Source organism: Ambystoma mexicanum, chromosome 4p, assembly GCF_040938575.1.
Source record: "Ambystoma mexicanum isolate Mex_15411 chromosome 4p, UKY_AmexF1_1, whole genome shotgun sequence".
In the NCBI taxonomy this organism is placed as follows: domain Eukaryota; kingdom Metazoa; phylum Chordata; class Amphibia; order Caudata; family Ambystomatidae; genus Ambystoma; species Ambystoma mexicanum.
In genome coordinates, this window is record NC_090927.1 from 901,232,627 (window position 1) to 901,260,072 (window position 27,446).

The 27,446-nt window shown below is 46.6% G+C and overlaps 1 protein-coding gene and 1 long non-coding RNA gene across 3 annotated transcripts in view; one reads left to right on the forward strand and one right to left on the reverse strand.

Moving 5' to 3' along the window:
- BACH2 (BTB domain and CNC homolog 2) overlaps positions 1-16,699 on the forward strand; it is a 1,375,433-nt gene extending 1,358,734 nt beyond the window's left edge. Inside the window, exon 7 of the mRNA XM_069606473.1 lies at positions 4,468-16,699. Within this exon, the coding sequence (XP_069462574.1) occupies positions 4,468-4,947 (480 nt within the window). The 3' untranslated portion in view covers positions 4,948-16,699. The remainder of the gene's footprint in view (positions 1-4,467) is intronic.
- The window catches only part of LOC138453527 (uncharacterized), a 284,002-nt gene that overhangs the window by 134,537 nt on the left and 122,019 nt on the right, over positions 1-27,446 (reverse strand). The gene's annotated exons all lie outside the window — the stretch shown is intronic.

Consider the following 27,446-nt stretch of genomic DNA (forward strand, 5'->3'; position numbering starts at 1 on the left):
TCGGCTCGACTACAGAAGCCCTGCAAGGACGACTTCTCCCCATGGGTTGGTGGGACCAATCAACTCCAAAGTGAACTCGCCTGGACATCCTCTCTGAGCTGGCTGTACTTCCGCTGTTGCTGCTGGAACCGAAGTGCCAGGGAGAGGAACACCAGATCGAGCGCATCACTTTTAAGTCAGACCCGAGTGCCAGGCAGATCCACCGGACTTCCCTGAAGCAGGACTGGCCAAGCCTGAGCTACCTCAACAGAGTGAGTCGCCCCAGATGCAAGGAAAGTCTTAAGTGGTATCCGAGAATCGCAGTGTTGATATTTGCAATAGACGCGAGGCGCTGAAACCGTGAAGTGCCGCTGAATTAAAGTTTGACCTTTGCCGCCGCCGACCTTCCCATTTGTTGCAGTAGTCCCCAGACGTCCTCCCTCTTGTCCCCACGACTGAGGCCCAGGAACAACAGGATCTGCAGAGCCACACAGGAACAGAAGACGCTGGAACCCTTTCTTCTAACCAAAGGTACTGTAAGCCTAAGAGGACTTACCTCTTGTTGTGTAGCCTTACTTGTTTTCAGTTGAGACTTGTCTTGGTTGCCATTGTAGAGTTGCTTGCAGCTTTGCCCCTCACAAGCCTTCCAGCTTGTGGCCCTTCAAGTGAATCTTATTTCTACAAACATTTCTAAAAACATTGTGCAAGACTTTTACTCCTCTGCAAAGAATATCAGCTCCCCTAGACTTTGGTCAACTAACATTGACTGTCCTGGCTCCCTGGGAGACTCTTCTACCTCTGACTTTGTGCTTTTGCCTTTCCCCCAGGAAAGGGTTAAAATGACTTTGTATTGTAAGGTTTGAAAAGTACTTGCCAGTTTGTGAATTATTTGTTAACCTTTTTTTTATTCCTCTATCTAACCCTTTGCAGCCAAACTCAAGATTGCTCTGAATGTCCACAGTGTCCTAGCTATTTAAGCCACCTAAGGATGTGAGAAGTGTCTGTGTGTCATCCCCAATGGGTATCATCGGATTTAGAGAAACAGAGTGTGTTTTGAAGTGTATTATAATTGTTACATGTTTTGCTCCGTTCTGAAGAAGACTTATATAACTGACTGTTAAATAAATTAATAATTGTTTAATCAAGAAACCTTGAGTGTAAGTGTTTTTTTGAATAACTGTCACTGTGAAACTCTGTGTTGCAACCCTACTGCTCACATTGACCCCTCTTGAGATAAGCCTGGCTGCTCAGCCACACTACCAACCTGTGTAGTACAGACTTATACCAATGGTTGGGTTCATAGTGCCAGGAGGTCAAGATTGCTGTAGTCTTCCAAAGGATACTGCTCACAATCTTGCCTAACACCCCACATAGAACAGGAACAGTTAATTGCCTCTGCAGTGCAGGCTCCTCACAGATAGAAGTAATATAGCATTGATAGCTACTAGTCCAAATAAGAAGGCTAACTCTGCTCTCAGAATTGGAAAAAACACCACTTAGTAGGAAGTTTGTAAACCATAGTTAGAAGGAATTCAGCCTTAGAAGAACACCTGATTTGTGTACCAATTCACAGCCACCATTCAGATAGTTAATTTCCTAAAGCAGGTTGCCGAAGGCGATGTTAATATTACAGGAGGATAAAGGTATGCAGTGATGTTATTAAATAGAAAACCAAGAATGCATTTTTCAACGAACCCAAAACATCTATAAAAATAACCACTGTTATCAAACTATATTAATGGCGTTGGGAATGGGAATAGTTTTACGGGTGGGGGAACATAATTTGAAAAAGGGGGTATTGGGGTCCCCATGAACAACGGAATATTAAAAAAAAATGTTTGATGTTTTTTCTTCGTTCAAAATTATTTGTTTTATCATTTGATAAAGTCACATATAACCAAGGATAAATCACTCAATACGATTTTCATTTTTCCTGCCTATTTGATCTCTTCTGTATATATTATAATTTTTAAGATGCATGCAAACCTGGCCAATTACACAGTAAAGCATTCTGTGTTTTGAGCTTTCACGGTATAATTATCTGATGATTAAATTCTGCATTTACTGGAACTAGTTCTACTTAATGGTATGCCAGTGTTGTGATATCATAGCGCAGAGAGCATAGCTCTCAACTCTCACGCTTTTGGCGGGTGTCACCCGCCTTGTAAACAGCTGACTCACCCGCCAAGCTTCCTGCACGCCCATTCATTTCAATGGGCCTCTCACCCGCCAAAAATAAAATCGGGTGTTTTCACCCGCCTTTGCGAAACAAATGGTTGAGAGCTATGGCAGAGAGGCAAGTGCTCAAGGCTAAAATCTATATCTAATCTCATGGTGAAAGGTTGGCTGTCCCTTCAGAGGTCACTAAACTATCATCTGAGCTAATAATAATCACACTGCTTAGAAGTTAAAGGTCCCTGCATGAAGCGCTACATAAAAACAGTTCAATGCCTATCTGGGTTACCATTCCAGTGACTTTCCATTTCATTTGAAATGTATCCATTTCATTTTTGTTTTGTAACAGTGCTTGCGCTGATTGGAGAGTCAGGTTTTGAATGTTTTAAATGTATATTTGAAGGAGGCTTTGGCCACTAGGATAATGACAACCACTCACCCTTTAGCAAGGGACTTGCTGCCTCTGACCTTTTATAGTATAATTTACAACATGTATGTCATGTTAAGTTTTAATGGAGGTTTAAACTAGACATTCCACAGATAAGGTTTGCCGTGGCAGTAATGTATGCACTATTTTAATAACTAGAGTGTACAGTTTAATTGTAAGAGTAAAAATAATTTGCATTTGCAAAAGTTTAAATAGTATGCGAAAGGCAACCAGAACATAACTAAACTTGAAAAAGAATAGAACACAACTAAAACAGTTGTGTAGCAAAGATGCCTGGGTTCAAACAAGTAATTACATTTGTGAAAAACCTTCATTCACATTAAAATGTATGAACACACCATGTAGATACATATTGTGGCTTCATGCACCAGTAGGATATCTCAGCTGGTTGAGTGCTCGCTGTAATGTACGAGAGATCTCCAGGTTGCAGGTTCGAATCCCTGGCAAGGCCAACACGCCCAAATAAGTATCAGCTATGCTTGGGTGATAAATATATGTAATTAGTACCCGGCACGCGCTGCACACCGGGAATACAATGTGTGAATTGGCTCTTTTGCGAGCCATGCCACACGGTATTCCTTTGTACGCCAGTGCGTCCGCTCCCGAAGGCCGCATGGAAAGGGAAAATGGACTACGTTTTCCCTTTCCCGGGTGCCATTTTTTTTTTCTGTTTCGAAACGCAGCAGCGTTTCGAAACAGAAAAAAATACCATTAGAACCCCGGCCTAACGGGCCGGGGTACTAATGGCTATAAGACCCAGGGGCATTACCTGGGGCGGTATTGGCCCGCCGCCTCGGGTCTTGTTGCTACAATATGTTCTATGTACAGCAGTTTGGCGAAAGCCCTATGTAAATAACACATCATTATCATTGATGATAATTACACACAGCACAGGAACTCAAAAATACTTTGGCAAGCAACCATTCACTAAAAGGCATACTTTCCGTTAAGACTATTTCCCAATTGTATTAAGTTTTCCATCGTATTACTGCTAAAATGCTAGGAAAATAAATATGCATGCATTATGAAATAAATCATTTCCATGAGTGTCTACAGACCCAAAAGACAGCAGCAGTTGAACAGAAAGATACCGTTCCTCCTCACTGTATGCTGTTTCTGACAGGCTTGGTGCTTGCAGCACAGGCAAAAATGTCTGAACTACTCCTACATGGCCTGCAATTTCATCCATGCAGATAAGAATCACGAAGTGTTCTGGTTTCCATCAAGTCACTTGCACTCTGCATTGTACTTTGCTCTCTCCACTGGTGCGTAAATGGTATGCATAGAAAGATAAAAGGTGTGGTATTTACAAGATTTTAATGCGTAAAAAGGCCCAGTAAGATGCTCTTCTGGAGGCCTGACTGTAGCTTGTGGTCATCTCTTATATGTATATGTTGGTTGCAGAAATGTATCCATGTTTGCTGTATGGCTCTGTTTTTCAGGCTGGGTATGTTGCACCACTGTGTTGAGTTTCCTAAACTTTGGCAAATGCAATTTCCTGAATTTTTAGGCTTCTTTTTAATACGTTTGATAGTGCTATGGGATGTTGACTATATGCTGATCAAGCACAGTTCATATCGGAATATATTGCCTCTGTATGCCAGTTGCCATTCTTGCGAAAAGCATACAAGTACAGGAACAAAAATGTTTTTGATTTTTGAATTACATTGCTCACTTTCCTAATTGACATGTGAATATTGCTTATGAAAAATTAAATGCCTGATGGATGTACCATTTTAGTAACATCTATAGGAGCACAATTACCTCGCCTATTTTTTCAAATTCGCAGCATAGTAGCTGACTTCTGCTCGGGCTAAAGTGTATTCTTTATGGTAATGATATTTTTTTTTACTTTTTTCTTTCAGGTATGCGAAAAGGAAAAACTGCTAACCGAGAGAAACCAGCTGAAGGTCTGCATGGGGGAACTGCTGGATAACTTCTCCTGCCTTTCACAAGAAGTGTGTAGAGATATGCAAAGCCCCGAACAGATACAAGCCCTCCACCGATACTGTCCCATCCTGCGGCCCGTCGACCTACCTGCTGCTGCCAGTATCACTTCATCGCCAAATGGAGCTGATCAAAGCCTAGGATGCCAGGCTGCTGGGGAGAGTATGCAGTGCTGCTCTGAGCAAGACCTAGTGCAGATTGGAGGCCACTGGCTGCCCAATGATGTATCTGAACATTGTACTGCAGGGCAGGGGCTGGGCGGCATGGACAATGGGACGTATTTGGAAAGTGGGCTGTCTCTTGAGCAGAACAGCCAAACGGTGACGGTGGACTTCTGTCAGGAAATGACCGATAAGTGTACGACAGACGAGCAGCCCGAGAAAGGCTTCACCTCTTGACTACTGACCTGATGTTCCCCTTGGTCAGAGGGATCCTGCGTTTGGCCAGTGACAGTGCTCATTTGTTGGCCCGGTGGACCTACAAGGGTGCACACTACAATGGTCTTAGCAGCAATACTGCTTCCAAGTATTTTTCCGCCTCTCATCAAAGCGGGCGTCGTCTTCACAATGGTGCTATATGCCTTGCTCTGGCAGGGGACTCCACAGTGACAATGCTGTCTGAATTGTTTTATTTTACATGTTGTGTGTGTGTTTTGTATGCTAATCTCAAATCCTGTCAGGGGTTGGACACGATACCTCTGAGGACCCAACAGCAGCTTTTATTCTCAGTGACACATGTCACAAAACCCTATCTCAGGAATTTCCTCTGAATGTTCAGTTTTTTCACGGAAGGCCGCTTATACACACATCAAAGTTTTATAGCTAAATTGTATATAGTTGAATGATCTCGCGCCATATGCAAAAGTACCCCACCTCCCTTAATATTCATTCTCAAACTGGAATCTCAGCTGTAAGGGCGGGTTCTGACATTCCCTTTGCTTTCTTGTAAGTCGTGTATGCTAGGGCGGGCTTGAGCAGATTGCTATGGATGCTATGGGTTGGGGTGTTTCTTTCCATAGCTCAGCAGTGTCATTAATTTTCCTCTTATTTATAGAGCTTTGATGTTGGATGCATATTTGAAGTTTCTTACAATGGACGTTTTCACCCAGCTATTTGTAGGGTGCCATTGGAACGCTGTGGCTCTTATTTTCCTTGCAGAAACTATACAGTAATAGTCAATGTTGCCACTTGCACTGAGTTTTTTAATTCAACATTTTTCTTTTGTAAAACGAAGTTATAACTTCCATGGAACAAACTTTATGAAATGTGGTACTTTGTACTCTAGAAGAAAATGCAATTAGAGAATTAGGATAGCGCTCAGGAGGCAGTCTATTAGGAAGGCTGTGATCATGCCAAACAGACGGTTCGCTTTGTGATGCATAAACGTTCTGACCTTTTTCTTCCCTGTTGTGTTTTCAACCCAAAGCAGTGTAGATGGTCTGATTTTGAGTTCATTATGGCATATAACAAAATTCCATGATGATTTGCAATCAGAAGCAAGATGACCAATCATGCCTTTTGTGGGTATTGCGCAGGTGTGTTAACAGAACGGAAATGTGTACACTCTGATCTCTGATACTCAGAACTGATTGTCCTTAGGGTGCAGGCAGCCCTCAGGAGGCTTTGGACGCAGTGTTTTTCCTAGGCTATGTTTTGCTGGACTTCAACACCAAGGAACCAGTTGTGTATTATTTGCACCGGCACATGGTATGGTCGTGCCAGGAATTTTATGTTGTTGAGCCAGAGTCTTACTATCTGTATCCCAGAATGATACACAGGGGCCTATCAGAACTTGTACTCCCATAGAGGCGTGCTCGCACGTGCTGCACGTGCGTGTGCCCATCTCCGAGATACTGCAGGATCCTCAAGTCTTGCTCCAGAGCCAGTCTTTGTAAGTAACTCTAAGTAGATATGAGGTGACCCTCTGAGGTCCGAGTCATCTCAAAAAATGCACTGAAGCAAATTGAAGCGTTTCTTTGTGAGAGAAAATGCAACACTGACCTCCCTGTGCTTTCAACTGTGGCTTCCTTCTCCAGTGTTGGAGTAAGATAGCTAGTTTCACGGTGCCGGTCTTGAGTGGGTGCCGCCCACCCTGTTCCGGACTAGAGCTTCTGCAGTAGCATTTGGAAGTGTCTTCTTTGGGCAAAATCATCCTTTCTGCCTAAGCTACAGAGGCCAGTGGTTCTTGTGTAGAAAGTTTACATGTGGCTGCATTCTCAAAGTGTTTGACCGGAGCAGTCGGTGGGTCCGCCTCTTGCTGTGGTGGAGAAATCAGCTCCCTTCTCCATAGCTAGAACTTGGTAGTTTTATGTTCTTTTCTCACAGGCATCCAGCACTAACCGGTGCTGCTTATCACCTGTTCAATCGACCCTGGTCTAACTGCGGAGGAAGAAGGGACCTCAGAGGTCCAGTACCTCTCCTGCAGCCTACTCTGTGCTTTGTACCTTGGACATTTGAGCGATAAAGGGAACCATGGCGTGCGTGTGCGAAAGGAGGAAAGGAAGCCAGGCTGTTGGATTTTGTGTCCTGGCCATAGTTGTCTAGTGTGTTAGAATTGCGTGTTAATAACATGTGCAAGATTGTGCTATCAGACGGGCACCATTTAGAAGTGTTGTCTGTTCAGACGGGCACATTTCACACAGATCATCCGACATGGCCGCTATTTGTAAGCTTTTTAGAATTATAGTTGTGCTAGGGCGTTGCTGGGATGCCTTCAAAAGGCAGGAGGACCTGCAAAAGTAGCTATTGAAAAAATAATCTCTTCCCACAAAGGTAGACACATCAGAAAACCAAAGCCTATGTAGAACTCTTCTGATTCTCTGTGAGAACTTAATATGCCACATAATCTTGCCATTAACATTATTTGCCGAGAAGGAGGTATCTTGGCCTGTGTCTCCAAAAATGTTGCCTCTGGCTGCCGGGCATGGGGCGGCAGGTGGGATGCAAGGAATTGCCAAGTGACAAGTTAATGAGGAAAAAAAGGTTTAAAAAAAAAAAAGAAAAAGCTCTTAAAATGACATTTGCTATGTGTTTTAGGAAACGAAGTATAAGCTATTTATGAAAAAAATGACTTGCATTGTTTTATTTGAAAATGCTATTAATGCAGAGCTCTCCTGGTGTAGAAATGGGGTGTGCTTTGCAGAGACGGTGTTGTAAGCTAGCTTTGAAGAACTGAAATGTGAACCACATCTGGGACCGCAAGTGTTGGAGGCGGATGAAGGAGAACAGGCCTTTCATGCAGTATTTAAAAATGTTAGTCCTTTTTTATTTTTACTTTGCCTTTAATTGGACCTCTATTCAACGCTACTTTCTGTCGTCCATTTTTTAGGGTGGGGAAAAGTCAGTAACAGAGGGGCTTGCTGTAATGTACATTGATGCTTCTGCCAACTCAAGTGCAAATGGTAGTCTGGCTGCGTGACTCGACATGTGCGCGCATTCCCGCTGCTGTGCCAGCTGGGCTTCCAGCATTTCTTCAGGGCACATGACTTTGTATTTGAGACTACTGCTAACGCTGCTCCTTTTGCGTTCAAGTTTGCTCATGAGTAAACCAGTTCAAGAATGTTCACCGTGCAATCGTTTCATGGTCCTGTGTGTAAGACATTGTCCTTTTTGCTGTTATGAACCATGCAGCAATTAGCTGTTACTGCAGCAACTCATCAAGAGGAAGACACATGGCAGATTGGGCTAAAGGTTCGGGCTCCAGTTTGCACATATAACCGGAAGGCGAAAGGCCAGCAGAATGCCTTAAGAACTGTCTGTAACCATCATAGATGGAGACTCTCGAAGTTACCAGATGACTCCAAGTCATTGAAGACACCATACCCCGGTCCAGTGCTTTCTTTTCTCCATTCACTGCATTCAGGAAGTTGGTCTTGGGTCACTAGCTTGGAATTAAATGTAAAGCGAAAGCAAGGACCAGGACTATAGTAGTGTCCCCGGTGTCCTCTGTTAACCTTAAGTATACAGTGTTCTGCAACCTCTGGCTTTTCCAATGTTTTGGACGGCAACTAAGCCCTAGCAGTCATAATGGGTGAATGTAGTCCAAAAGATCTGCCGAGCCGCAGGTTGAAGTCCCCCCCACTCCCCTGCCCTACCATGTGTGATCTGAGTGTTGTTTGGTTTGAGGAATGCTCGGTCACCAATGTTAACATAATTTGGCATTGAAGGCAGTCCTGAGTAGCATTTTTCACTGCCTTCTGTATCTGTAGCCTGGACCAGTATTCTGCCACTTGTTTCCCTCTTCACTTTGCCTCAGCCATCTGCATGTACCATTCTCACTTGGGCGGTCGATCTTTGTGCAGAAAGTACTACATAGTCCGCTGTGTTTGTCTTGTCTGCGCTGTCTCGAAGGGTGCCTTGGCAAAAAAACTGAAGTTCATTTCAAGCTGATTCTGGAACAAAATGGGAGCAAAACCATAGAGGCACTGAGGTTGCCATGGGATCCCCAGTATTTACAGTGACATTTTATCGTACGACTCCGGCATCAGGACAAGTGCTGTAGATGATATCCTATTTTTTTTGTATTATAGACGTAATTTATTAAATGGTTTATTAGGGTGTGTTTTGAACCATTGTGTTATTCTTAATGTTATCCAGACGGTGTTGTAATTCCTATTCAACTGTACTCTTGCAAGAGGAGATACAGAAAGTCATAGCCTTTAGAGGTTTTCCACAGTGCTTGGCACAGGATGCCTGTGTTGCCTTTCTGGGATCTTAGCTGTATCTAACAGGTTTATCCTGAAGAAAGTGAAGCATGACAGGCCAAAGCACAGCATGACTAGCCATTCCACACATTCCGACACAGCATTTAAATTCAAGCCTTTGAAGTTTACATGTGCTTTGTTTTGCCGCAAGCATATATCCCCCAATTCGGAGTACCATTGATTTTTATCCCAGAATTGTAGGCTCTGAGGCTGGGGGGCAGTGGCGCGGTGAGGACCAGCCTCTACTCAAATGGTTGTCTTCCTTTTTCTTTTGTAGAAATCTAAAACAGTCTATCTGTGTCTCCTGTCATTAGAGATGGAGTGCAAGGCCAATTGCTGCCATATGCTGCTTTGGGACTCAAGTGAATTCCACAGATAGGACCACCACCATTAGCACTTGGGTAAGATTGGCTCCCCTACGTGCAAGTTGAAACATTTGCAAGGGGAGTGGAAAAGACGAGACTAAAACCAGGCATAATCTCATTTCCTCTTCAGTTGTACTCTCCATTTTACAAATAAGTAAATGACACCTGCAAATGACACTTTGCAGACGTTTGCTAATGGGATCGACTTCCTCATTAGCGGGTATTCGTGGTGGATTCCGTTTATTTAGTGCATCTCACAAGATGGAGGAGGAAAGCACGTTGCAGCCGTCAACTCTGCTTCAATGCCCGTCGCTGCCTTGGAAGTTTGCGGAAAAGTGGGCTGGAGCACGAAATGTAGGCATGAAAGCACTGTGCCTTGATTTACGCTTCCATTTTCAGACTTGCACTGCCTATTATAAAATAACCCAATCCTTACTGACTACTCGTCTTTGTAAATGCAACCAAATGAGTCACTTTAATATTTAAAATGTCACCCGTTTGACTGTTACCACCAAACTAGTAATAGTGCCCTTTGACAACATGTGGGTCAAACAAAATTATGAAGATGGACCATACAGGCCAACATTGTGGATCACCGAGAGAGAGATTTTAAGCATGAGAATACTCATTTCCCATTGAATTGCATTGGGGTTAGTATTATTTTAGGAGGGAGAAAGTAAAAAAAATTGGCACATTTTTTATGCAAAAATCAGGAGTCTACCACCTCAGGCGCAGGCAGGGTTGGCATGTGTGCGGGCCTTTCCCAAGGACCAATTAATTCCTTCTACCAAAGAGACTCCTCAAGTTTATAGCTGTAATATTAAAAGAATAAAACTTCCGTGAGAGGCAGTTGCCATGCTGCTGGTTTTTGCCATCTCTGTCGTCCTCCTGCAGTGCGGCTCTCTTCTCCTCTAGAGTCTTGCTCTCTGCTTTTTTCTGGCCAGCTGTACCCGAGCTCTCCCTACACATGAACAGACCTCGCAGGCCGGGTGACTAGTCTTGTATATACATAATGCCACAGACATCATCAGGACTATTCCTACAAATGTGGTTCAACGGCTTTCACTCTTGTGGTCATGGCTTGGGGTAGGGGAGGCGGATTAACCCCTTTGCTGCTGATTGATTGAAACTACTACTGTAAGAGACTAATTTACTACCTACCAGCACTTATTCTGTTGTTAAAGGGCAATTGCATTTTGCATTTTGTAAGTGGCAAGTTTACGAGTGGGTTTCCCAAAAACAGACACTTAAATATCATTAAATACTGTGAATTACTCATTACCATAATGATTTGCGCCTTTCGTAATTCCCTTGCAACTTCATTAATGTAGCACTTGTTGAAACAAAAATAAGTTTCAAATAAATGGAAAGGTTATTTTCATTATTTTTTTTTGTCAGTGAGGTGTACACTTCTATAACGCACTTAATGTTCTGTATGCTTCATAGACCCAAAAAACAAACATTTTGGGATACGAAATACAAACTGCTTAAGTTAATGTTCTTGAATAAATGTGCTTGTTTATCCACTAAGCTAGGAAAATGACTTTTAATTTTAGCAAGTAAAACTCACCATAGACCCTCAATATATTTTTGTAGTTTTTTTCAATTGTTTGGGAAATGGGTCCAGGCACAGCCGTGTCATTCTAGATGTGTGTTTTTAACCTTCATGTGTGTGTGTCCAAGATGCCATTAGTAGATCTTTGCAAATGGGCACACTGCAAAATCCTCATTTTCTTGAGTGATGCGAGTTAGTCCAATTAGAAATACGGATAGCCAAACGTCAGCCACACACAGAGCGGTCCAATTTCTTCCTCAACATAGAGCAATAGACATCTTTATTTCACAGAAAGCCTGAGTGTGCAATACGTGCACAATAGTTAATTTGTCAAAGTTATGCACTGTTGCAAATTCTTTTTTGAATCTGCAGATTCGTTACATGCAGTCAATACATTACTTGCAACTCCTCAGCTATGCAACAATGCTATATTTGCACTGGAGCCAAGGTCGCTGCAGTTGGTGTCTTCCAGTAGTTCAGTGTTACCCCTGCGACTGTATGCAGCTAAAGAGATCCTTTGCCTAGAACCTGCACAGTAGTTGTTCCGTAAATTGGAGCATGTTAAGTTTAGCAACAACTGAATTTGGGAACTGCTGATTGCTTCAGGAGTGACTCCCATTTGGGACGGAACTCTGTTTCATGGACTGCAGTAGCACGTGAATCGAAGCATTGTAAAGCCAATTCCATGATCTATCAAACATTTCGCTGGCAACCGTGCACTCCGCTTTCTGTTAATATTTCAGATCCAGCTAGCCTAGTTGTTAGCCGTTGATGTGCGATACAGTGCATAACCCCAGCACTGAGCTGCCATCACACATTCAGATTCACGCAAATGCCCAAGGGCGGTAGTGTGTGTCCTCAGTAAATGAAGACTTGCATCTGTGATGGCTAAGCACTTGGACACCAAGGAATACATTCAGCTTGGATGGGTTTACTGGGGCCAGATTAAACCCTGTGGTACCAAGAACGTTTTCCTATCACAATGTTGCTGTTAAAGGAACTTGTGCCCCCTATGTCCAATTCCGAGCTCATTTGAGCACACATAAGCAGGGCTTTCTTCTGCCCGTTGCTCGGTCAGGTCTTGTTCAGAGCTCTCTTCGAACCTCCCTAGTTTCTCAGAATCCTGTCTTTTGCTTGCAGGCTCCATTGATAGTTTGTCTCCTTATTCTGTGAATTGAATGACCTTTGTAGATATTTTAAATTATTTCTGGCCAGAAAGGACGGATCTAACACTACTGTTTTTTTTTTGCCATTCAGTAGCAAAAACCCCATTCGGCCTGGATGGAAAGTAACCATAGACTTTGCAAGCCTGGATCTCGTGTCTTCAGCGTGATGTCAGGAAGCCAACATGTAAGGGCAAGTACTACTTCAGAGCACCAAAACTAAAGATGTTGCTGAAAAGGCGATAGGTTTCTCACAGCGCCTTGCTGAATGTCGCATGTTTCCCAGACTTCTAGGAAGACCTGTCAAGTGAGAGAAGATAGTCGCAGTGTAGTCAGGCGGTTGCCACATTAGGTGTGGAGTTTGGGTTAGTTGGTTGTTACGCTATCTTCAACACTTGGCCAGGCATGAAGGAATCCCAGTTTCCCAGTACTGTGTGCAATGAACTCAAATCGTTAGTACTTAAAAGCCTTTGCAAAGAGTTTGTCTACAGAAAACAGGCTGCTGGCGGGGCTGTTTGCTGTTCTTCCCCAGTTGCTGAGAGCACTGAAGGCGAGATTTACAGAGCTGTGCATGGCTGCTCTGGTGTGCTGCAGACACGAGAGTGCAGGGGGCGCTGCCAGGTTCTGACACCCTTTAGCGTTGCTCCACCCATTCAGCACCAACGCGCGTCAGCAGTGAAGTGGATGGGCAAGGGTGAAGGTATTTAGAGATGCAAGGTAAAGTTCCCTGAATGGGAGAGCTAGTCAACTGGACACGTAATGCAATGTGGGGTCAAATGAAGCAGACGTAGGCAATAAATATATCAAGAGCTCTGGATGGGTGGGAGAAATTGAGCGAAGACACGGTCAGAACAAAAGAGCAAAAACAGTGCCTATTGCTTGGCAAATTACCTTTTAAAAAAGTGATTGAGAAAATAGTTTTCCTGTAGGATGCGTGAAATAGTAATCGGCACCCCTATTTTATATGGGATACTTTTTAGCTCTTAGGCGGTAAGTGTGGCTAATGATTTAAGTCCCAAAACACTCTACATGCCTATACATATATATATTTAGATAGTAGTCATGGAAGTTATGTCAAACTGTGTACGTGTTTGCGCTTCAAAAACGAAATTTGGGAATCTTTCATACTCGCCATCTGCACTGGTGCTATACATCCAGACATAAGGTAGCACTAGCTACATGTGCCATACGGGTCAGAGATGCCAGAAGGATGGATTTTGCGTACATTGAGGGCTGATGTGAGGAGGGGGACTGGAATCCAGAACCCAGCAGGAGGAGCGCAAGTGCTGGGGATATTTATTTAAACTTGCATCATGAGGAGTTGATTGGTCAGAAGAAAATGGCATTGGCAGTGTACATTGTAAGGATAATGTTGATGTCTACAGCCCTGGGGGGTGGGGCTTGTAGAATAATGTACTATCCGAGAATACCAGAGTGTTTATAACCGTTGGCAGTTGTTATGCTCTCGTGGCTTCTATCTTTGAATATTGTATCCTTGTTAATCGGCTTGTTAATCGGCTATCTGCTTGATAGACAAGTCCTGCACCTAATGTGTGCCAGGACCCAGCACTTATAACTTTAGCACTCCGATATCAGAAAAGCGGTTCACTGACGCTACTTCCGGAACCAAAAATACAGCCAACTGCTCGTATTTGATGGCTCTTTGGTTCATAGAAATTATTTGACCACCAGGTTTTGAATGTGTGGGCAACTGGCCAGGCCAGACCCCAAGTATTTCTTGCCCCGCTGTAGCAGTTTTTTTTTTAAAAAAATGGGGCATTAAAAATACTTTAAAGTGTATGCTCTGGAGCTTTTCTATGGAAATGGCAAACATTTCATATTCTAATACTAAGTAAGTCTTTGACTGTCACATTTCAAGGAGCAAAATGTATGCCAGCTGACACTGCCAGTGCCATACTTTTATATTGCCTCTATAAACTAGTGCTCCATGTGTTGAAGGTCCACATAACTTTTAACCGGGAGCAGCTGATCTTCCTAATATGGGCAGAACTAGCCTTTCCAAAAGGTGCCCGAAGCTGACGTGTATAGCCATACATTGAAAGCTCTCGTTGTGGTTTTGACATTGTGGGCGTGGGATCCTTTCTGTATCCTCTGCGCCATCACTACTAGTCCATTGGAGGGTGCACTTGTAATAATGGAATCTGTGCCGTTGTTTAATTAAAGGTTAGTATGTTGGCAGAGATCGATATGTCGGTAGCGAGGGCACTGGCTTGTCTAGACTGTGAAGCACAGTGCTAAACCATTTCGCGCCAAGTTGAACCTTGCCCTACGAATGTTAACACATTACTGAAATCCGTCTGCTCTGTGCATGTTTATATATATCTTGGTTTTGAACCACTTTCTTTCTGACCACAAACTGTTGGATTTCATTTTTGTAATGTATTCTTGTGTTTGTCCTGCGCCCTTTCAGTGAGGACAGGCTCTTGCTGTTAGTCCCTGTGCCCTGGTAGTTAAGTCACGCTTGTGGACCCTTCCATCTGTGAGCGTCTTCGGTGTGATGATAGAGGGAGACCATCCTTGGCTGTGGGAGGCGTGTTCCAACTCCCAGGTGTGCAGTGATGGAGCAGCCACCATGCTTGCCTGCTCACTTTACAAGGCCTGTCAGACTGGCTGTTCGCTGATGATGGACCATAACTGCGAGATGGTAAGGTTTTTGTGTTTGCCAAAGTAAGATCTCTTCTGCCAACCAATATGACCGTACTCGCGGCATCTAAAATCGCCTCATTTGAATGCCAAGCCCCCCTCCATTAGGTATTGACTGTGTGGTCAAAGGATGATACTTCTTGGAGACAGACAATCTGCATAGTACAGTCTACCAATAATAAGCCATTATTATCTGTCTTGGAATACTTACAAAGCATTCTCATTGGACAATCTGTGTTCTATACAAACCATTATATCCCGCAGATTGGTTCACATAGGCGCACATTGTTTAGAAAGCAGCATTTGAAAGGTTATTGTTAGTGCACGCATACTCACAGCCCATTCCTTGTGCTAAAGAACCTCCAATTATTCTGTCACAGCTCTTGCCCGCCACCAGCACCAACACTTCAGTAAGATGCAAGAGGGACAATACAGTGAGATCTAGTCACCACATGTGACCTCTGAGGCTATTCACTTTAGTGGCTTCTCTGTTGTACCCACTGCTACACAAAAAACATAGTTTCTGGTTGGCAAAGTGGCGACTTCTACAACATTCATCGATACTGTTGACTGGCTGTGGGCTAATGGGCATATGACAGTGATCACTGGTGTCTTGCTGCGTCCGATGTGGTCCTCTTATCAGGCTCAATTTTGTTTAACTTGGCAGTAATGCAACATTTAGCAACTCAATAAATATCATATTGTGCACTCATTTTGCAGAATCTCTCAGACATGAGTTGTAGCATATTAATATGAAGTATTTTGGGATAAATGCTAGATCGTAAAACAAACCAGCATACCCAACGTGCCAAGTGTTTGGGGGCTAGAAATGGATGGTGTCGGTTAGTGCTCTGGCATGGTGGAGATTTAAGTTATACTCAGAATTTTATGTAAGACGTTTCTTTTTAACTGTAAGATGTACAGGGAATTTCTTTTTTTACAAAACACATTGTTCACCGAATGCTGGTGCCAGCTTACTCTCTGCTCAGCAGTAAGCAGCTCCATCCAGTAGCAACAAGACAGACCCCACTGGGGGATCTCGGCTTATTGTGTTGCCTGATGTGGTCCTCTGTTTCCAAGATCCCCTTGATTTTCAAGGTAACGTCATGTTTTTCGGCCCCTTTGTTCCAGAACCAGTCATGTACGAGTGCACCTCTTCTCCTTTGCCTTACAAGCTTCAGAGGCCGCTTTCAAAACAGGGTCTAACCATGGTATGCAAGGGGGGCCCCTTCCTTCCTCCCCCTCCCCCAGGTTACACAGCACGGACAGTTCACACATATCTACCTGTATAATCCTCCGTACCTCTCATAACTGGTCAATGACTGTAACAGGTTACATCAGGTGTTTTTTCTAGATACTTTTTACACAGATTCTATGCGAATTATGTAACTTAATACAATGCATCATTTTATTGTACTAGTTCTAAGCTTGTCTTATTTTTTTCTAGGTGACTGTGGTTTATTGTGGTTTTTATTGTAAAAAAACGAGACAGATGTTTATGCTTATTCTGTTACTAAGAGTTTTTACCTTTTTGGGAAAAATATGTTGCTATCGACTAATGAATTAAAAACTTCATTTATTCATTGTAAATACAGTATTGTGCAAAAAAGATTTTCATTCATTTGAATTGCTAGTGTTAACGGAATTTTGTCTAGACACCATTTCTGTTGATGAAATAAAGACATATCATTATGTATTGTACATGTATTTGGTTCTGTTTTGTGCTTTGTAGTTCATGACGTGTGGATGTTTTCGCTTAAGGATTTGTGTTTTTTCTTTGCGAATGTGTGAAGCACAAATCTAGCTTTGAAAACCTTAGAAGCTGAGGTGGAGAGTTTACACCATACAGTGCACCTAGGAGCAGATAGGTGATCCCAGATAGCTCACAAGAGTAGCTCAGAGGGGGGCAAAAAGGTGGTGAGAGGATTGGAGTGGGGTGAAATGGATAGTCATTCCACTGAGGTAGGACATGTTTTATTGAACTTAACAGTGACACATTTAAACCTTCTGCCATTTCTCCCTTTCTCTCTGACCTACAGTTCTCACTCTACCCCTTTACACCCGATTCCTCTTCCACTAACACTGCCTTCTCCAGCTTCCAACCCCTACTATAGGACACCTTCTTCTATCAGTTCCCACTGCTAAATTTCCCCCCTAAATCTCAGCGTCCTCAACCATGCCTAACCCCATTCATACTCATTCTGTGCAGATGGGTAGGCTCCTGTCCAAATTGAGACGTACCTACTCACATGAGGACCTGCTAGTCTACATCTCTGCCCGGAACTCTCTCAAGTCCTCTCTTGAGAGAGTAACAAGGAAATTCTACCTCACCCTCATAGACTCTCACTCCAACCATCCTTGCCGGCTACAGGGCACCCTAAACGCACTACTCCTAAACCTAAGACTATCAATTCCACTCTCGGAGCTAATAACCTAGCTGAATATTTTGCTGCTAAAATTTCCAAAAGGAGAGACTCTCTCCTGTCCTGCCTCACATTCCCACCTCCTACATTCTACATCCCTACTCCAACATCATCCTCTGGCTCTATCTAATTTATTCACATGAATACTAAAGAAGTCCCACCTATACTTATGAAGGCAACCCCCTCTCATGCCCCATCGGACCCTCTTGCTCCTCAGCTAGTCAAGCCTATTGCCCCTTTAGTGACCTCTCACCTCGCTTAACATTTCAACATGTCATTTGTCTCCACTTGCTTATATTTTCAAAATGGCCACAGTCGTCACACTCCTAAAAAAGCAAGGGGCTGAACCAAACCTACCAACTAACTTTCGCCTTGTGTGTCTCCATCTGCAATACTCTAAAGTGCTCAAATGGGTTGTGTTCAACGGTCTTACAATTTTCTTAGACTACCACATCCTTAAATACCCCCTATGGGCTCGTTTCTCATGAATGTGTCCAACTTCATCACCTCTGCTAAGCACTCTAACTTATCCTCTATCTTAATTCTCCTTTAACTGTTCTCTGCCTTTGACACTGTTGATCACTCTGATCTCTTTAATACCCTGTCTCTTCTTGGGATTTGCGATGAAGCGCTTGTTTGATTTGAATCCTACCTGGCACTTCGCCAGTACTCTGTCTCCTGGAACAACACTCTCAACTCACCCCTCCAACTGTTGGTGTTGCACAAGGCTTTGTCTTGGATTCTCTCCTCTTTACACTCTACACCTATTCTCTTAGGGTACTTGTCTCTTCCTTTGGGTTCTTGTACCTACTCTTCGCGGAAGACACCCAAATCTTCTATTCGAGGGGATAGTGTCCTCCGACGTATTCCACATCTATGACCGGTAATGACCGCAGCTCTGCTGCGGTCATTACCTGTCATAGATGTGGAATACGTCGGAGGAACATCCCATCAAAAGAACAATACCAGATAAGGTAAGTAACTTGTTCTTTTCCTGAACTCTCCTCTGGTCTCTCTCAAAATGTCCAACTGTGTCTCTGCCTTTAAATCTCGGATGATTTTGCACTCTCTGATGTTAAACTGTACCAAAACAGGTGCTCTCCTTCACTGCCAAATACTCTTTCTCATTTCTTCCCCTGCCTATCCGATTCCCTCCTGACAATCCCACCTACTCCTCTTCAGCTAGAAACCTCTGCAACATCTATGACCCTTCTCATAACCTCTCTACTTTAATCTCCAAAATTGCAACAGCAGCTAGTCTCAACCTCCTAAATATCAGGAAAATCAGGTACCTCCTTCCTTTCAATACTGCCAAGCATCTCTTAACCACTCTTGTTTTTTCTAAACTGGAGTACTGTGCCAGTATCCTGTTTGGTCTCCCCAACTATGCTTTCTGTCCGCTCAACAAGATCCTTGACTTTGCAGCTGGGACTCTTTGAACTCCCTCAATTGACGCATGCTTCCTCTTACCGTCACCAGGCTGGATAGCTGACGATGCAAAAGAGGGCCAGACTGAAATGTTGTCTCCTGGTTCACAAATCTATCCATGAATAAGGCACCACAGTATCTAACCTCCTCTCTACAAACCTTCTAGTAATCTCTGTTCTGCCTCCTCGACTTCCCTTTTGGCACTTCTCCCTCCCTGTGCTTCCTCTCACTTATGTTATTTCTCCCTTCTTGCTCTACTTGCATGGAATCCTCTTAACCCGGACATCCAAGGAACAGTCCACAATGATCTGTTCAAAACCAAACTGAAAGCCTACCTCCTTGGCTCAGAGCTACCCACTTAACCTACCTCTCATCTGCCTTCAAGCTAACATTTGTCCGTTGCCACTAACCTTACTTTCTCTGCCTCCAATCTAGCACTTCATCTATTATGGTCACCTTCATCTAACAAAGCTATCTGTTATACTCCAAATAGGATTTTGAGGTAGGAGTATTTTACTCCCCATTTTATACTTTTAGAGAAAATGCAACTTCACAGGAGTAAAAATGGGTGGTCCCCTTCACAAAAGAGTAAAAAAACATGTGTTATGCAGCCAAGGCAAGTAAAAAATAAAATGATTGACATCATTATCATGTGCATTGGTCCACATCGTGGCAGAAGAGCATCTTTCCCTCGCATTTATCATATAAAGCACACAGTGTATAGCTGAAACATTTCACCAATCGAACATATTAGCTGGAACACCGTGGGCATGCTTTGAATGCAAAGAAAAGATACAAGAGGAGCGGTTTTTCAATTATTCACTCTCACAAAACTGGTCCCCTTGAGTAGCAGAATTGTTGACTCTCTCGCACAAACAGAAAAGGTGAATCAGGGCAATAGCCATGCAAGCTTTGTTCATGTGACCAGTACAAGGTAAAGATTCCTACCCATAGAACAGATGCAGACTATGTCTTGGCAGTAGAATCCTCACTCACAAAGAAGAGGTCCAACATTGGCTGAAGTGTACACACTCCCCTCTGGATATAGAAAAGGTATGTCATGGAACTTAGTAGCTCTTGCTTTTCTCACATAGAGCATGAATGTCATGGATCTCAACAGTGCAAAATGACCACACAGAAAATGGATACGTTTTTGGTCACAACCCTGGAGTATCTTGCAACTCCTTCCTGACCATGGAAGCCAAATGTAGTTGAACCCTCCCACCTTGGTTGGCACGGGCTCCTGATTCGTGCTAACAGGTAACCTTCAGACAGCCAATGGGGGGAGGGGGGAAGAGGGTTAGGGAAAAGTTGTGGATAGGGAAGGGGTTTTCAGGGTGACCGGAGAGAGGGTTAGGGTTTGTGAAATGGATGGGTACAGGGGTTGAAAGGGAAAAGCACAAACAACATTGACCATAAGCAACAGTAGTAACCCTCTTGTTAACTGGGTTCCTTTCCTCCTGGCCTCTCTCCTACTCAGCAGAACATCATCTGTCTTGATTCGGAATATGCCCTTTTCCAGCATGGGGTCTGGCATGGATTCACATGCTCATGAATATTCCCAGTCGAATCCTCGGTAAAAGAAAAAATCAGTTTAATTTCTGAACTGTCTTTCTTCTAATAACCAATCACTAGTCTCTGGGTCATACTGCCCCCAGCCAATGACTGCCCTCTACCTAAGCCCCTCTTCTGGCAGCCACGTTGAAGTGTGGGAGTCCTCATGATTAGCTCTCGCGCTTTTACTGCGTATTGCGTTTTTCAAACGTTTACTCTTATTTTTTCGGTCAAATTGAGCCTCAAGCTCCACCAATTCATCTTCTGATTAATGGGGACCTTTTTCGGAAATCTCTATGCCCCTCAAGGGCGAATATTCATCAAATTTCACTTCTTGGAGGAATCCAGAAGATCTTGGAGGCCTACCCCTCCTGGCCATGGCTGAAGACAAAAGGAGACTCGACGCCTCTGTTTAGGATCTGTCCAGGATGTGGAGCACAGAACGTCTTCAAGGAGGATCGGCACTCCCGGTGTCTCTACTACCTGCATGCAGATAAATTGCACGTCGAGGAGGCCTGCGCGTTCTGCAAGGACATGTCCTCCCAGACCATGAAGGACCGTCGCAAGCGACTCGCTGACTGGCTGGAGTCGAAGAGCCCGGCGGCAGGTGAAGCCCGGCAAGGTACCTCTCCCAAGAGGAAATCCGAGCGGTCTTCTAAGAACTTTGAGGGCGCTCTGGCAACAGGGGCCCAATATAAGGCAAAGCACCGCAAGTCTGCAGTCGCCAGGAGCGCCGTTGGTACGGGCACCTCGGCTGCCAGGCTGGGCGCAGCATCGCCAACGCCGTCAACCATGGGCCAACGCTCCGGCTCGATGAAAAGGAAGGCGGACAACCCGGGTAAGCTTCTGGACAAGGCCCGGTTGGTTCTGACGGAGAAAGCCAATGGGGAGCGAGGCGGTGGCCCTCCCCCCACAGTGAAGGCCTCAGACTCGCCTAAGGTCGTGAAGGCCCAGATTCACCAGGTTAGGGCTCCGATTGAGGGAGTGGCAGCGTCCTTGGTGACGACCACGGAGGTGGCCCCAGTGAAGACGGCCCCCAAGCCAAGAGTTTCCCTGCCCGGTCGGGGGGAATAATCTTTCACGCCCATCAATAAGACCCCAGTGAAGCCCCTGGGCGAGAAGAAGGGGGAGGCACGATAGGCCTACCAGACTCAGATATCTCCTCTGAGGATGAGCTTTCGGGCCTCAAGTCAGTTCTTGACAAGCAGTTCGCCGAGGTCGGATCCTACGGGAAGGACCCCGACGAGGCGGACATGGAGAGCGACGAGGGAGATGGCGAGGAACAGCAGATAGACGAGGAACAGGAGGACACTACGCTGCTGCCGACGCTCACATCGCAACTGCTGCCTCCACCGACGGACAGGTTGGAGAACATCTTGCTAGCCTTGCACACGCTGTGCACAGAAATAAGGACAAGGATGCCTTTGCCTCCGGTGGACGATGCAGCGGCACCTGGACCGTCGGGGAGCCCTCCATCCAAGCAGGTCCATCCACCCCACCCTTCCATCCTTCACCTCCATCCCCTCCACCGAGGGACAAGACGGAGACAGACGGCGACGACGGGGACAGGCGCCGGAACTGATCTCCCGTCGCCCCCACCCCGGGCTTCTCCCCCCGACGAAATTGGCTCCTTTCACACCATGATTGCTAGGGCCTCGGAGCTTTTTCAGCTATGCCCCGAAGAGCAGAAGGAGGAGGGATTCATTTATCAGCGACGAGAGGCCAAAAGGAAGACTGTGCTCTCTGTCCCGCTGTTGGACATCTGGGACGAAGGGCTGGCCCTCCTGAAGAACCCAGCCTCAGACCCAGTAAAGAGACCGGTACGAGAAGAAGCACCTGGTTCCAGACTCAGCACCTATGTGCCTCACGGCACAGCCATCCCCGGACTCGGTGGTCTCCGCGGCGGCCAAGAAGAAATCTGCTGGGGCGACGGCATTGACCTCCACTTCCCCACCGGACGGCGAGGGGAAGAAGCTGGACAGCATGGGACGTCGGGTCATCTCGTTGGCGGCGACAACCATTAAAGCGGCCAACGCTCTCGCTATGGTGGCTCGCTTATGATAGGTAGCTGTGGTTGAAAATCGCCCCCCGTCTGGACTTCCTCCTGGACGACAAGAGGGCGGAAGCCCTTGAGATCTTGCAAGAAGGCGAGGTGGCGTCGGACCATGCCATCACAGTGGCCACAGACTTCGCAGACACCGGCTTCCGCCAGATGGGCAACAGCGTTTGCCTTCGCCGGCGTGGCTGGCTCGGGGCCACTGATTTCCAACAGGACATACAGTTGGGGGTACTGGACATGCCCTTAGACAGGAACAACTTGTTCGGCAAGGCAGTGGACGAGTCACTGCAGACCATCAAGGCAGACATTGAGACGGCCCTTGCATTGGGCACGCTCCATCAACGACGGCCGTCCTTTCGGCCCTCCGGAGGCAAGTCACAAGGTGCCTCCAAAGGCTTCAGCGGCAGCTCTTCTTACCGTCAGTCGGCCCATTAGTCTCAGGAAGCCTACAGAGGCCGCAACAAGGCCGGAGGACATCGTCGTCACCAAGGGGCCCAAGGAGGTAAGGTCTCGGCCAAGCAGGACTGAACCGGCTGTGACGTCGGGCCCCCACCACAGCACCCCGTTGGGAGGCCAGCTGGCGAACTACGTTGGCGTGTGGAAGTCCATCTCCACCGACAGTTGGGTGCTGGATGCCCTGGCCCACGGACACACTCTGGAGTTCCAGGTGAAGTGTCCCCGTTTTCCACCTGTGATCAGGCTGGAGGTGCGAGCAATGCTAAAAATGGGCGTAATAGAACTTGTCCCAAAGTACTCGCAGTACTTCCTCATCCGAAAGAAGACCGGCAGTTGGCGGCCCATTCTAGATCTTCGCCGCCTCAACAAGTACATCAAATCCCAGAAGTTCTGGATGGTCACCCCCCAGCACGTGCTGGGACAGCTGCAGGAAGGGGACTTCCTGTCGTTGCTGGACTTGGAGGATGCCTATTTCCACATCCCCATTCACAAAGGACATCGAAAGATTCTGCGCTTCGTGGTCCAAGGGTGGCACTATTAGTTCAAGGCCCTCCCCTTCGGTCTGAAGTCTGCCCCAAGGGTATTCACCAAATGCCTGGCACCGGTGGCTGCGCCTGCAAGGGATCCACGTCTACCCATATCTGGACAATTGGCTCATCCAAGCGAAGTCAAAGGAACTCGCCGTCGGGCACCCAGCGAGGACCGTCCGCCTGCTCACGGAACTGGGGTTCTCGATAAACTATGCAAAGTCCTGCTTGGGGCCATCTCAGGACGCACAATTCCTGGGAGCCAGACTCAACACGGTGGCACGCCTAGCCGCACTGTCGGAGGACAGGATTAAGACCATCCTGGGCAAGGTACAACGGCTGATGACCATGAAGGTTGCCAGGGTGAGGTCCATCAAGTCCCTGCTCGGCATGATGTTGTCATGCATCTACCTCGTTCGGCTGTGCAGACTGCGGATGCAGCCGCTGCAGGAGTTCCTCGACGCCCATTGGATGCATGTGACGGGAAGCTTCAAGGACAAGATCGCCCTCAACAAGACATTCCGTTGAGCGATTCAATGGTGGGGGGTCCGCGCGCATCTAGCGGCGGGCACGGAATTCCAGACACCGGCACATCAGGAGATGGTGACAACGGACGCACACACCGGAAATCTGAACGCAAGAGGCCTTTGGCTCCTGGAGAAGTGGTTGCACTTCAACGTCCTGGAGTTCTGGGCCATGTTTTGGGCCCTCAAGTCATTCCTCCATCCCTTAAGGGCAAGTTGGTGAGGGTCTTCCATGACGATGTTCTACATTCGGAAGCAGGGGGGCACCAGATCCCCAGCTTTCTCTAAGGAAGCGCAGGACCTATGGCACTGGGCCGTCGCCCAAAGGATGGTCCTGGTACCCTTTCATCTGGCAGGAGTGAAGAACACCATCGCCGACTCACTCAGCAGGGAGCTGCGCTCTTGCCACGAGTGGGAACTTCGGCAGGATCGGGTGGATCTACTGTTTCAACGCTGGGGCAGTCCCCAGATCGATCTGTTTGTGACGGCGACGAACACCAAGTGCTGGAGGTTCGGCAGCAGGTTTCCCCAGCCGGGGAGCATGGGGGATGCATTCTCTTTCCCCTGGGATGGCCTGTTCCTCTATGCGTTCCCACCGTTGCGCCTGCGACTCATCAGTCAACTCAGACGGTCCCAGTGCAGGATGATCCTTGTTGCACCGGCGTGGTCGAGGCAGATATGGTACCCGGACCTTCTGGACATGTCGGCATCCCCTCCAGTCAAGCTCCCGGCGGACGCAGATCTTCTCGACAGAGAAGGAGGTGTGATTATGTACCCCTACCCGTCGTCACTGAACCTACAGGCCTGGCTCCTGCAGCGCTAGAGTTTGGAGGATACGAGATCCCGGCGGACTGCAAGGAGGTTCTTGCCAAGGCCAGGGGTTCTTTGACTCTTAAGTGCTACGGACATAAATGGAAGAGGTTCACTGTCTGGTGCCGTGCACAGAAGATAAACCCTCTACGGATTACGGCCCCTCAAGTGCTGCCATACTTGCTGTCGCTGGCCAAGGCGGGGCTGGCACATGCCTCTATCAAGATCCATCTTGCGGCTATCTCCTGCTACACCAGAGCTCCGGGACAATCGTTGCTGTGGTCGCATCGCCTGGATAAGGAGTTCATGTAAGAACTTTTCCGCTCGTTCATGCCGGTGAAGGCTCTGGCCCCGGCGTGGGAGCTCAATGTGGTGCTGACTAGGCTCATCGGTCCCCCGTTTGAGCCTCTGCATTCTGCACCTCTGAAATTCCTGTTGTGGAAGACGGCGTTCCTGGTGGCCATAAACTGCGCACGATGAGTGGGAGAGATCCAGGCATTTTCCTGTAAGCCTCCATACTTGACTTTCCACGCAACGAGGGTCGTGCTGAGGACGCACACCTCCTTCATGCCCAAGGTGCCGTCGGACATCAATTTCAACAAGCCCTTGGTGTTACCCGTTTTCTTCCCATCGCCTTCGTCACCGGCTGAGAGGACTTTGCACTCGCTGGATGTGGCTAGAGCGCTGAAGTTCTACGTGGACCGCACAAAGAGTTTTCGGAAGACGTCACAGCTGTTTGTGAACTTTGGCCCTGAGGACATGGGGAAGGACCTCTCCAAGGCCTCCATTTCCAGGTGGCTCTCCGGCTGCATCACGCACTGTCACCGGTTGGCAACCCGACCGTTGCCTGGCCATCCGAGAGCCCATTCGACCAGAGGGATTTCTGCAACTACGGCGTTCCTGTCTGGTGTGCCCCTGCTGGACATCTGCAGGGCTGCTACGTGGAGGTCAACACACACCTTCACGAAATTCTACTGCGTCGACCAGGATTCCAGGGAGGAGTCCAGAGTCGGCAAAGCAGTGCTGCGCAACCTGTTCGCTTGAAGGTGAGCCTGGTGAGGAGGTAAGAGATGCTTAATGTTGAGTTGTTTAAAAGCTTAATGTTGAGCCTTGCCACCTCCCGTGGTTGTGCATGTGTGTACTACTATGTATTCTTTTATTCATGAGCATGTGAATCCATGCCAGACCCCATGCTGGAGAAGCAACAAGTTACTTACCTGTAACTGTTGTTCTCCAGCATGGGTCTGGCATGGATTCACATGCGAACCCTCCCGCCTACCCCTCTGCGGCTTTTCTCTTGGTCCTACTGCCACTTTACGTGCTACCAAATCTGAAGATGGTTGTACGTGCTACCAAATCTGAAGATGGCTGCCAGAGGAGGGGCTTAGGTAGAGGGCAGTCATTGGCTGGGGGCAGTATGACCCAGCGACCAGTGATTGGTTATTAGGAGAAAGACAGTTCAGAAACAAAACTGATTTTTTTCTTTTACCGAGGATTCCCAGCCTGACGACGGGGAATATTCACGAGCATGTAAATCCATGCCAGACCCATGCTGGAGAACAACAGTTACAGGTAAGTAACTTGTTCCTTATAGCACCTATACCATCAGATTATTCATTCCCTGGTTATAAGCGACTAAAATAAGCAAATAGCGTCCAGGAGACTCCTGAACAAACATTAGCACAGAACACGAAACAGGAAAGAACAAATCATGACATTAGCCTTTAACATAGAATGACAGCATACCCCCACCTCCCCTTGAGCTTTTAAATGCCTTGCAACAGGGGTTGCTTCCACAGTTCGTCTCACGAAAGACACAGCACGTTGTCTGTATGTCTTTCCATGAACCTTTGTGAGCAAGCAGTCCCAAACAAACATAGCGTTTCCTTAAGCTCAATGTTCACACACAGTGTCCTTAGATAGGTCCACGCTTCCAACAAAGCTTTCGCAGATTATCATTCACATGTAGCAGTAGCGTTTCTCACACACAGTGCTCAAGCACCCTCTTCTCATTTTCCCATTCACTTCCCTTGACAGAAAATCCCAGTAATGCATTTAACTGAAGCCTGGGGGGGGGTGGAGGGGGGTGCGGACGGCACCTCTCCAGGGAGTGAAGTTCCTGCGTTGAGCGGGCGAGCCCGCGGTCTCCATAATGCCTGCCTCGTGTGCCATGAGGGAGAGAGCAGTGACTCCTCCTCCACACCTTCCACTCTGCTTCTCACCCCTCCTCACCACTGGTTCCCAGGTCCTCCAGTACGCCATGCTGCTCTCCTCCGGCCCATGCCTGCAAACGCCAAAATCGCCAACAAGCAGCATGGGCTGGGGAGGAGTTTATATAGAACAAGACCCTGTGTGCATGCGCGCACTCCACAGCCCCCATGTATACATTGAAACTGAAGTGTTCTCGGTCCCATGGCCCAAAAACAGCCTTGCCGGGCTCTTCCATGCCCCAATTTCCTCACACATTAGCAGCAACTGGTCAAAATACATAGGGGGGTCATTAGAGGTTTGCCAGTATCCCGCCGTTAATTCCAGTGGGATAACAGCAAACAAACCTACCGTTACTAGCCCCTGATATGCTGGAATTACTGGTATATTAAAGGTGTCGGCAATGGCAGGTAAATCCCCATTCTATGGAGTCCATACGGGGGATTGCCGGTAATACCA